Source organism: Rhinolophus ferrumequinum, chromosome 16 (assembly GCF_004115265.2).
Source record: "Rhinolophus ferrumequinum isolate MPI-CBG mRhiFer1 chromosome 16, mRhiFer1_v1.p, whole genome shotgun sequence".
Taxonomy (NCBI): Eukaryota; Metazoa; Chordata; class Mammalia; order Chiroptera; family Rhinolophidae; genus Rhinolophus; species Rhinolophus ferrumequinum.
Window position 1 is genome coordinate 63,563,513 of NC_046299.1, and position 12,250 is coordinate 63,575,762.

General features: G+C 45.9%; 1 protein-coding gene across 3 annotated transcripts in view; it reads left to right on the forward strand.

Moving 5' to 3' along the window:
* WDFY4 (WDFY family member 4) overlaps positions 1-12,250 on the forward strand; it is a 290,937-nt gene that overhangs the window by 258,167 nt on the left and 20,520 nt on the right. For all 3 annotated transcript variants that reach the window (XM_033130918.1, XM_033130921.1, XM_033130920.1), the window contains exons 52-53: positions 5,678-5,831; positions 8,243-8,334. In XM_033130918.1, the coding sequence (XP_032986809.1) occupies positions 5,678-5,831; positions 8,243-8,334 (246 nt within the window). The remainder of the gene's footprint in view (positions 1-5,677; positions 5,832-8,242; positions 8,335-12,250) is intronic.

Sequence of the window (12,250 nt, forward strand, 5' to 3'; positions counted from 1 at the left end):
GAAGGCTAAGAAAGGCGGAGAAGGTGCCAAATCCAGGCAGTGGGGTCTTCCTCACTGATCTGGAGAGCAGGAAAGTGAGACTGTCAGTAGTTCCAGAGCCAGGTCTACCTGCAAACAAGTGTCAGCATAACAAAGTGCATGCTTTTCCATTCTGCATCAAGCAGACTCTGCCCCTCGCCTATTAGTGGGAATAAACCAGCGCCTCCCATGTAGGACGGCTTGGCCATGGAAGTACATTCAGTGTGGAGAGTTGTGTGCCTATGCAGTACACCTGGTGTGGGCCGAAGCACTGTTGAGAGGCAGGCACAGCTTTCTTTCCGCACTGTGCCCGCCCACTGGCACCATGCAGAGATGTGGCCGGCATGAGGGGCTGTCACACGCTGCCTAAGAAGTGCAGTGTGGTATATTCTGGCTCCTGGATGTCAGGTGTGCTTTACTCCCTTTACCTTTAAATCTTAATAAGTTTGGGATGGTCTTAAAATTGATACACACCTCTATTGTCATTGTGTTTGTTTGTTTTTCTGACCAAACTTGTTATTACAATGATAAACTCTTATAATCCAGAAAATATGGTATATGTGCAGTGTGACCTGAGCACGTGACACCTGCAGGCAGTGTGACCCAGGCACTCCTTGGCTGTGTGCTCTGTTGTCCCCATTTGCTTGGAAGTGGGGACACTCCTGCCTGCTTGAGCTGGGGTCTTGCTTTCCAGAATGCTGTGATTCTCAGGAACCTCACCCACCTGGAGGAGCCAGTGTCTGTGGCCCCAGGAACCATGCCGCTGCTGGGGCCACAGCTCAGGCCCTCTGTCTGCCCCAGTAAGAGCACCAGTTGCTCTCGGGCCTGAGCTCTGATGCAGCGCAGGCAGGGCAGAGTGAGGCAGCCAGCGCCCCGGCGAGGGCACAGTGGTGGTGGTGGTGCCGCTGCTGCATTTAATAAGAAGCTGAAATAAAGTGCTGCGTTAATTAAGTCACAGCCCGTGTGAAGTCAGCTGTTACCAGCAGTGGGGAAGAGTTTTCTGAACCACCTGAGGCGAGATGGCTGGGTTTTGTGTAAGACGTATGCTAGCTGCAGACAGAGCGAGAGCCAGCCCAGGCTGTTCACCTGGGGTCTCCATGGCGCCAGCTCCGGGTCCTGGCAGAGGTGTGGTGTGTCCAGAATGAAGGTGTAATTATTATTATTATGCTGACTCCACAAGGGGTATTGGAAAAGGCAGGCGTAATAGAGTCAGGCGTAACAATGTCTTGGTTCTAGAACTTTCTAATTGGCGGTGTGGAATAACTGAGCCTCAGTTTCTTCCAACTCCGTGGGCCATAAGGGTTAAGTGAGACACAGCATGGGAACCGTTTGGCTGTTTCTAAGTGCCCCATACATGTCCACTCTCCTCCCCTTCAGAGTAGGCAGCATGTTTTTCAAAATTCATTTGTGGGTTTTATTTGTTGAGTAAAAGGCCACACTCTACAGGAAGGAAAACTAATGGCTCTTCTGGGGTCAGGCCCATCCTCAATCAAGAGCAGGACTGAAGAGGCGGCTGAGTTAGTCAATGGCTCCCCAAACCTGGTGGAACCCACAGCTTCTAGCTTATTGAGTAGGGTGTCAGAGCCCAGCATTTTCTCTGAGGAAGCTGACAGAAAGCCGATTCAGCTCTCTTTCAGCTGTAGACATTTGCCCCTTCATTTCTTTGGTGCTGACGTGGCCTTGAAACTGCCCTTTCCATCCCATGGGCGTGTAGACGTCTCCGCCCCTCCTGCCCCTGCTGCAGGACCCCAGCCCTCCTCGCTTCCTTCCATACCCCACCTCCTATTTCCAATACCTTCTAAATCCTTCTTATTTTTCTGTTTTGAGCCTGTGCTTACCTTCTCCATGCACACAGGATTGCTCCCCAGTTCCTAGTCTGTGACGGGGCTCATTTCGCACCTCCTCCTGTGTGCCTGGCACTGCATAAGGTGTATTACACATGTGCGTGCACACACACTTCACACTCACCCACACACTGACACACACCCTCACTCACCCGCACTCACATTCTCACTTACTCACCCCCATTCTCACACACTCATACACACGTTGTTTCCCCCCCCACAGCAATCATCCAGGTTTGCAGAGGAGGCCGTGGGAGGGTAAAGAGATTAAGGAACTCACTAGAGTTCACAGTGCAAGTGGGTGCGGAAATGCCCACTTTAGTTGGCTTGGTTCCAAAGCTAAGGAGCTTTGCACTGCGTACTGCCTCTTTGACGGAAAAAGGACAGTGGCTCAGATGAACTGATGTATCCACAGCATCCTGTAAGTCAATTGTTTACACAGGATACTTTCTAATTACTGGAAAGAATACCTGTCAAGACACAGGTCATCAGCTTGCTCATAAAACCAATCCCATTAATTGGATGTGCAGTGGGTTGATTTGGTCAGATCTCCTGGAAGGAACAATAGACTTTCTAGCACATATTATAAAAAAAAATCTATGTGTTTAAGTGTCCTGGCACATACACTTACTGATGTGTCTGTGGATCAAGAATTGAACTTTGTTTTCCCCAACATCTTTTTCCTGCCCATGTAGGATCGTGGCTTCAGAAAGTAGCAACTGGAACGCTTATCCAGGGACACAGTTGCACATAGACTTGGTCGTCACACAAAGAAAACTGTCTTTAATACAGAACACTCCTTTCAAGGGTGTTTCCAGTTTTAATCGATGTACCGTAATTATGGCATTTTTCTCATATTTTAACTCGTGTCAACGTTCAGCAACAGGCCTTGTCGTCACATCTTCTCTCATCATTTTACTTTTAATTTTGATTCATCTCTTAGCAAAATCAAGCACTTCTTAAAATAGTTTAACTGAGGAAGGATACCTAAGATTATGTTATTTCTGAGCCCTTAAATATTCAAAATATCTTTCTGGAGTCTTTTCATAGGAGCAGTGTTTTAGCTTGGCATGCAGTCCGATCACTGTAACCGTTGCTTCAGAAACCTCCAGCATTGTCTTCTGGCTTTAATGTCACCTGGGAAAAAGTCTGCTGCCAAGAAGAGGCTGCTCCTTTATTGATAATAATAACCTTGCTATTATTACTATTACTATTACTATTATTATTATTATATGGTCTATTTGAATACACATAGGATTCATTATTTCTGATATTTAAGAATACCAGATCTTGGTTCAGTATTCTCACTGGTTACTTGTTTCCATCCAATCTCTAGACTTAATTTTTTTGTTTTGTTTTATTTTGTTTTGGACTTTCCTTATAGATGCATTCTATAAACCTTAATTGTTTCACTCCTCTCTCTTTCCTCCTTCTACTTTCTCTTCCTTTCTTCTTCCTTCCTTTTCTGAGAGTCAAGTCCTGGCAGGGACTCATTGCTGGCAGCCACCAGACTTACGAGTAACAAAGCAGCTCCACTTTTCTTCTAGGGAATTGGCATTTCTTTTGTATTGCAGAAGTGAGAAAACCCATTAATTTTGAAACAAATGTATGCAAATACATTTATTAATATAAGAAATAGGAAAATCAGTTATTGCTTCCTTTATAAATAATACAAGCTTAAGTTTTAAAGATATTACTTTTGCTAAAATGCATTAGACAGCTGTGAAAAAAACAACATTTTTCTTTGTGGTAATATCTTTAACCAGATTTGTAGCACTAACAATATTTCCTATGTATATATTATTTTTATTTAATACAGGTAATCTTTTTATTACCAAATCATATTGTTTCTCAGGAGATTACCATCAGCACTCATAAAAGCTGCAAAAGGCCAATGGGACACGAGGTGGTATCAATCTCCTCCGGATATAAGGCTGGGCTGCAGATTAAATACGCAAAGCTCTGAATATGTTTCAATGAGCGACGCGTTAGGTGCAGATTTATTTAGAAACACTCTCCCCCATTTTGTTTCCATTTCAATTTGAATCAGATAGTAGATGTCATATCCTAATTTCAAACAAGAGCAAAGTGACCTTGGAGAAAAGCCACATTTTTAAGCTGCCCATGTACTGTGTGTGGTTGTGACCCTATAGATAACTGGGTCTCTTGGAGTCGCTGTCACAGTGCTGAGAGTGACCCGTGGATCTCACTGGATCCTCGAGTCTTCCTCCGAAAATTGACCAGCCCTCCACGATGCCCAGGTGCCCACCTTGTATGTGTGGCAGGGTCTCCCTTCTCAGAAAGAGCTGAGTGCCCGTGGCCCATACACAATAGATGACGTTTGCCTAGGCCCAGGGGTTCCCTCAGTAAACGGGCAGGAGGCCAAGCATGGCCTTTGGAGTTGCGACCATGGGTTTGATCCCAGTTCCGCCACTCATTGCTTTGGGGAAATCAATAAACTTTGAGGAGTTAGTTTTCTGGTCTGCAAAATGGAAGTATTAATTCTTTCCTAATGTACCTGCTGGGAGGACTGAGAGAGCATCTATGTGCGTATAATGTGCTGACATAGAGTAATCTTGCCACGAGAAGGCTCTTCCCTTCTTTACCTTCCATACACCGCGCAGCTGCCCAAAACTTCCTTTGGTAAATGCTGATGGGAAACCTCAGCCCTCTGAAAAGTGAAGGGAGCTGACGGGGACAAAGGAGGGACCTACATTCTGAGTTCAACCCTTTGTCCTTGGGGCCACATGTGCACACTGCAGAAGGTGACAGGCGGAAGGCAAGTCCTGGTTGAACAAAGGTCCTGCCTTTGTGGGGACAAGTAAGCTGTCGAATCCCAGGCAGGAAAGTGTTCCTGGGGTGTTCCTAAACTTAAGCAGACCCCAAGACCAGTTCCACAAACTTTCCTGAAACCCCTGTGCCCTCAGTGTCTTTATTCCTCCATCTGCAACCTCTCTGCCTCCTCTGATCCCCAAGACCACTTGTTGAATGAGAAGAGCAGGGAATCAAAAGAAAGAATTTGCCTTACATCTAGCCCAGTCCAGTTGAAGCTGCCAAGCTCAGGACTGCATCGAGCCACCTGTGGAAATAGGCCTGGAACCAAGGCTGGTCGTGGCTGGTGCTACAGGCGTCTTGTCTTCATGACCAGCATCCCATCCCTTGAAGGCTGGTATGCCTCCTGCTCTCCATCTGCAGGCCTTCTCTCTCCTCTCAAGGCTGCTATGTTAGATGTCACCGCACTTGGTTAGGTGGCCTGACTTAACCTGCTTTCCCTACCTCTGTTCCTGACGAAAGCCTTGCCATCTGTTCAGAATGCTCTGCCATCTTCTCCTTCACCAAGCTTGCTGACTCACCAGGGGTTCACTTCTCCGGGAAACTTGCCCTGACCCCCACGTAGAATGTCTGACCCACTCTTGGTCCTGTAGTTGGTTCATTGGATCCTGTCTTTGTGCCGAATTCAGAGCTGGCTTTCAGCAAGGCTTTCCAAGGAGGAATGGTCAGATGAATAACCGTGGTTTTCCTATCTCTGAGCTGGCCCCTTTATTGCAGTTATTATTATTATTCATGCCTCCTCCGTGGAAGCTCCCAGTACAAAGTTCCAGAGAAAGGCTGAGTGAACGGATACATGAAGGGACCATCACACACATGCACGAACTGATGAATGAACATGTGTGGGGGAGTGAATGAAAAGTTCTGATGGTGGAACCAGTGCTTCGGCGGCAGAATGGACAAATGGAGGCTCACACCAGCGGTGCCTGCACAGCCAGAGTTCTCACCACATGCAGCTGATCATGTCGGCCCCTTTTTCCTTGCAGGGTGGAAGCTTCGATGTAGCAGATAGAATGTTCCACAGCATGAAGAATGCGTGGGAGTCAGCCTCCAGAGAGAACATGAGCGATGTCAGGGAGCTGACCCCAGAATTCTTCTACCTGCCCGAGTTCCTAACCAACTGCAATGCAGTAGAGTTCGGTGAGTGGAGGCCCGTACGAGGACAGCCTGGGCTGGGTGATGCAGGGCTCTCTTTCCACAGTTTGGGACGAACTTTGTCAATAACTTTGCTGAGCAACTCAACAGGCATCTCACCAGACCTGTGCAGTGGGTGGGAGGCCTCCACTGGGTGGCAGCACCCAAAGAAAAGGTGGGAGCTGAGGAAGGAGCTGGGTCTGAGCTGCCAGAACTGCTCTGAGCTACAGTCCCACCCATGAGCCTTCCACTGCAGGTCCCCAGGCCTTAGTCTGCAGTGAAAGTTGGCCAAGGAGTAGCAGCAGCCCTTGCTAATAGCCAGGTCTGGCACTTCCCTACTGTGTGACCTTGGGCAAGCCCCTGACCCCCACGACCCTGTTTTTCTCCACATCACACAAATTGGTTAATCTCAACTCCATGGTCAGGACCCAGAGAAGCTATGTGTCTCCCGGTACAAGTTGCAGGGTGGTGTCCAAGGGCAGTTGTAGGGGTACCCTTGTGGCTCCTCTTCTTTCTCCAGGCCCCACTCCAGGATGAGCCACGGCTTCTCACCGACTGCTTTAGAGGGGGAACAAACATTTCAGGAGGCCCAGCAAGCAGGTCCCCTTGTGACTGTGGAAGTACCTGAGCAACCTCTCCTGCCCAGGTCAGGGTGACTCGTGGAGGGAGTGTGCGGTCAGAGCCCGGGGCATGGCGGGGACAACTCTCTATCCAAGGCAGGGGAATGGAATCGCCCACCCTGTGGGAGACACTCATGACGCGTCACCAGCACAAACCCGGGGCCGCAGTGTCCCCCTTCCTGATGGTCCTTCTTCTTCCAAATAGTGCATTTGGGGATGCACCTCAATCAAAGCCAAGTGCAGGCCTAGGGGACACGGGTGAGGGGCACTCAGCTGTTGTTCAGTGGTTTGTGGCCAAAATACTGTGGGGCCTTTAGAACGTGCCTGTGGCTAGGCTCATTCCCAGCGAGTCTGATCCCATAGAAGTTGGTGACCTCGACATGTTTAGGTTCGCAGATACTCACGTGTATCTGAGTAAGAGATAAGAATGGACAATGCAAAGGTCAGTCCCCATGAAGTATGGGGGGCCCAAGATAAGAGTAAGGGGACCAGGGATGGTAGAAGCCAAAGGAGGGTGGCTAGCTGACCTGGGGTGAGGGGCGTGCGGGAGAGGTACCCACTCTGCCATGGGCATGGAGGTGGGCTCTGTGCAAAAGTGAGGAGGCGCTTAGTTGCAGAAATGGCTCACATGCTGAGGACCAGCTGTCCTCAGAGCAGACAGGGAGGCAGGTTATTGAGCACCCAATGTGTGAAGGCAGTTGGGTCGGCACTGGGGCCTTAGTTGTGTGTCTTTGGACAGATAGCCCTGAAGGGGTTCATATTCTGTGCAGCGATGGCTCAAGGGGATGGCAAATATGCACAAATAAATAAGTGAAATATTGTCTGATGCTGAGAAGTCCTACAAGAAAAGAAGGTAGGAAAATGTTTCTAGAGGGAGTCAGAGGGTCTTGTGTTATTCTGATCCCCAGGAAGGACCTGCGTGAGGAGGTGACAGGTGAGCTGAGACTGAATGATGAGAAGGGCCAGGCCAGGAACAGCCCTGTAGGCCAGAGAGACGAGGGGAAGGTTTTATTCCAGTTGTACCGTGAAGGCTCTGGAGGGCGTCATCAAGACTATAGCTAATGTTTGTTGAGCAACCCTCATATGCCAAGAATTATTCTAAGCATGTTATGTGTACTTTCTCTTTTAATCCTTATTCCAGCCCTGGGAGGTAACAGGTGGGAAAAGTGAATCCCAAAGCCATTAAGCAACTTGCTCAAGGTTGTACAGCTAATGGGAAGGAGAAAGACTCAGGCTTGAATCCAGGCTTATCTTCTTAATGTCTGGGGAGCTCCCTCTGAAAACCTTATTGTCCTCACTTTAAAAATGGAGATAAACTGCATAAATTATAGAGCTGAATGAAGATTCAGTAAGACACAGTGTGCCAAGCATCTAGCATAGAGCCCTGGCATAGTTAGGTGCTCCAGCTTTTATTGTTATCTCCTTCTTGTTTCAGCCTGTATAGAAAGCGCCTAGATGGGAAGGCGTAGAGTGGTGGGAAGGGAGAATTACCAACAATGATAACACTACAATCATTGTATGCAACTTGCAAATCAAGCACAGACGCTGCCTGGGGAGCAAGGAGAGCCTTACGGAGGGGTCAGAGGCTTAGAGACCAAGTAAGAATATTCCAGGCAGATGGAGGTGGGAACATTCCTGACAGAGGAGGCAGGACGCAGTGTGACCTGTGTGGGACATAGCCACAGCCTGAGCTACACGGAATCAGCAGTCCTGGACAGCACAGAGCTGCACCCCCTGGTTCCTAGCCCAGTTTGGGCCTCGTTGACCCAAAGCCCTTCTGTTTCTTACCCCACTCAGGCTGCATGCAGGACGGCACAGCACTGGGGGACGTGCAGCTCCCTCCCTGGGCTGATGAGGATCCTCGGAAATTCATCAGCTTGCACAGACAGGTGAGTTGAGCAGGGGCATGCCAAAGTCCTTGGAATCCTGAATGAAGACCTCGGCATCCCCTCAATTTCCAGGGAGGCTTTCAGTGCAATTGGAGGGCTAGTGGTAAGCACTTCTGAGGCTCTTATGTCTAGACAGCCCAGAGAAGGGGCTGGGCTCCATGCCCCACATTGGCAGGAAAAGCCTGGGGTTCTGGGCTCTTTCAAGAGTTCCACTAGGCTTTGCCCTTGTGCCAGTTTGCTGTGGGGCTCACTGCGGGAAGCAAATTCAGATTCTTGCTGGATGCCCCGGAGGGCAAGTCAGTGTGGTTAGCCAGCCTTATAGGCAGAACCACAGCCAACCTCGGTCACACTGTCTAGTATAGTTCAGAGACGGGCTGGAGGCCCCTAGGGGACCCCACTGGCCAAAGGATTTACCAGGACTGGGAAGGACTTGGCTTATTACCCAGAAAGACAGATGTGGGTAGAGGACAGAGGCCATTTTGGGACATACTTGTATATCCTGGATCAAATACCTGGGTTAGCATAAACACATCAACATATGTGCCACAGCGTTAGTCATCAGGGAAACATACATTAAAACCACAATGAGATGCTACTACACTCTCATAAGAGTGGCTAAAATTTAAAATACTGATAAAACCAAGAGTAAGCAAGGGCATGGAACAACCAGAATTTCCTCAAGCAAAATGGTACAGCCACTTTGGAGAAAAGCTTGGAGTTTCTTATAAAGTTGAAGATGCATTTACCATATCACCCAGCAATTCTATTTGTAACTATCTGCCCAAGATAAGTGAAAATATGTCCACAGAAAGTGTGTAAGATTTCATCAGTTTTATTCATACTAGTCAACAACTGAAAACCACCCAAATGTCCATCAACTGCTAAATGGGTAAATAAATGATACATGCATCCAATGGAATAGTACTTAGCAATAAAAAGGAACAGATTGCTAACACATGGAGCAACATGGATGAATCTCCAAAGCATTATCCTAAGCAAAAGAAGCCAAAACCCAAAGCTGCATACTACTGTGTTTCCCCGAAAATAAGACCTAGCTAGACAATCAGCTCTAATGCGTCTTTTGGAACAAAAATTAATATAAGACCCAGTATTATATTATATTATATTATATTATATTATATTATATTATATTATATTATATTATATTATACCCGTTCTTGTATTACAGTAAAATAAGACCAGGTCTTATATTAATTTTTGCTCCAAAAGACGCATTAGAGCTGATGGTCCAGCTAGGTCTTATTTTCAGGGAAACACGGTATGGGATTCTATTTTTGTGACAGTCTGTAAAAGGTAAAACTACAGGGACAGAAAGCAGGTCAGTGGTTACTAAGGTCTGGAGTAGATAGCGAACAAATACAACAGAACTTTCAGAGTCGATATGAATGTCCTATATCTTGATTATGGTGGTGGGTACGTGACTGCATACATTTGTCAAAACACATTGAACTGTATGTACATTTTTAAAAGGCGAATTTTATTGTATGTAAATTATACCTAAAAAGAAAAAGAAAATCTGGGGAAGGCCTGACTACTAACAACAAAGCTGGGCCTTTTCTTCTCCCTTTGCAAGGAGAAAATTCATCCCTGGTTGATCCTCGCCTTGCCTCTGGAAATTCAGTAACATCACTCATCCCTCCCACAGTCCCCTGGTCTTGAGTACTTGGGCCAGAGATAACCTTGAGCTTCAGGTGGCAACAGCCTCCCCCAGATGTTCTCAGAAAAGTTCTTCGCCTGGGCTGAGTGAGAAAGCTCATTCTGCAGACAGGACTGCAGATGCCGGAGACGTACTGGGGAGGCAGATTGATCAAGTGACCACACAAGTAACAGGGGAACTGTGTCTGTGAAAAAACGCTATGAAGGTTAGACACGTAGTGCCGTGAAATAGAGGTTAGTGATGTGATCCAGGGAAACTGGGCGGTGAGAACAGTGGGGAGAGCTCTTTTGGTGGCATGAAGATTGTACTGGAGTGGATTAGGATGTTAATGACTGATGTCATTGAAAATATCAGAGTTGAAACCTCTGAAAACTATCTACTCCATAAAAGCAATAAGAATAATGGCAAATATTGTCACAACAAACTTTTCAGAGCTCTGGAAATTAACCAAAGGCTTGTGACGATCAGGGCAGGGTTCCTTCAAGAAAAAAGACTGAATCTTGGTAAGAACAGTGAGCTTTGTGGTGTTTTAACCTGCACTATTCCCATCTCCCCCCCAGTTCCGTAGTATACTTGAAAGACAAGAGCCTACAAACACAGAGAAAACCAACAGCCTGGCAGTCATTGGAGGGGGAAGAGTGGGGCTGGAGTTCCTTCAAAGACTCACACCCAGAGAACTCTCGTTATTTGACATGTCGAGTGGTTCCCTGAAAGACCCCACTCAGAGCCTGTCTGCCCAGTGCCAACTGCCTTTTCTTCAGTGGCGTTAATCAAAAACAATCCGAGACAATCATTTAGCACTGTGGGTGCTAGAGGCAGTACATAATACTTGACAGATAATATTTTGGCTAACCAAAGAGCTTAAAAGGAAAAACTAGGGAATGAGATGTTTATAGGAGGCTTTGAAAAACTTCAAACTATTCCTGGGAACCCAGAAGGACACATATCTGTAGGGCTGTTTTTATGCATAAAGCTGTGCTCATACTCAAGAAAGACCTGAAAAAGCCCTAAGCTCTCAGTTCTGGCTGACATTGAGGCTCGATGCAAGAGGATATAAAGTAAACGCAGAGTTTTAAAATTGCCTGGCTGGACATTGAAATCATGTCCTAACGTGCACAGAGAGCCCCTTGGCAAAAACTGGGAGACTTACTGATTTCAGGCATTTAAAGAAATGTTCATCCAGTCATTAGCCAACCATTAAACTAACAGAGCAGAGACTTTAGTGGCCACATATAACAAAAAATACAGACTTTGTAGAACAAGTTCAGAAAAGTTACTAAACAAACAACCACAACAAACAGCAACAACAACAACAAACCCTGGACAAAGGGAAGAATCTGATGTCCAGAACTGCCACATCATAATATTTATAATGTCCAATTTTCCACAAAAATTATAAGGCATGCAAAGAAAAAGAAAGTATGGACCATACAAAGGTGGTAGGGAAACAGTCAATAAAAACTATACCTAAGAAACCTCAAACTTTGGACTTACTAAACAAATACTTTAAATCAATTATTGTAAATATGTTCAAAGAACTAAATAAGACCACGTTTAAAGAATTAAAGGATGGTATGATAATGATATCTTACTCATAGAGACTATCAATAAAGAGATAAAAATTGTAGAAAGGAACCAAAATAGAAATTATGGAGCTGAAAAGTACATTAACTGAAATGAAAAATTCAGTAAAGGGTATTAATAGCAGGTTTGAGCAGGCAGAAGAGAGAATCAGCAAACTTGAAAGATAAATCAATTGAGATTATCAAGTCTGAGGCACAAAACGAAAAATTAATGAAGAAAAATGAAAAGACCCTACAGCCCTGTATTACAACACCACGCAGACCAACGTATACCTAAGAGAAGTACTAGAAGGAAAGGAGAGAGAGAAAGGGACAGAAAGAATATTTGAAGGAATAATATTTTAAAAATCCCAAATTTGATGCAAAACGTTAATTTATACATCCAAGACACTTAAGAAAATCTTAGAAGGATAAACTCAAATATATCTACACCCAGACACAACAAAATCAAACTGTCAAGAGATAAAGTCAATAGAAGAATTTTTAAAGCAATTAGTGAGAAGCAAGTCATCACCTAAAGTATATCTTCAAAGAGATTAATAGTTAATATTTTATCAGAAACCTTGGAGGCCAGAAGGCTGTGGTACGACATACTCAAAGTCCTGAAAGACTGTCAACCGTGAATTCTATATCCAGAAAAAATATCCCTCAGAAC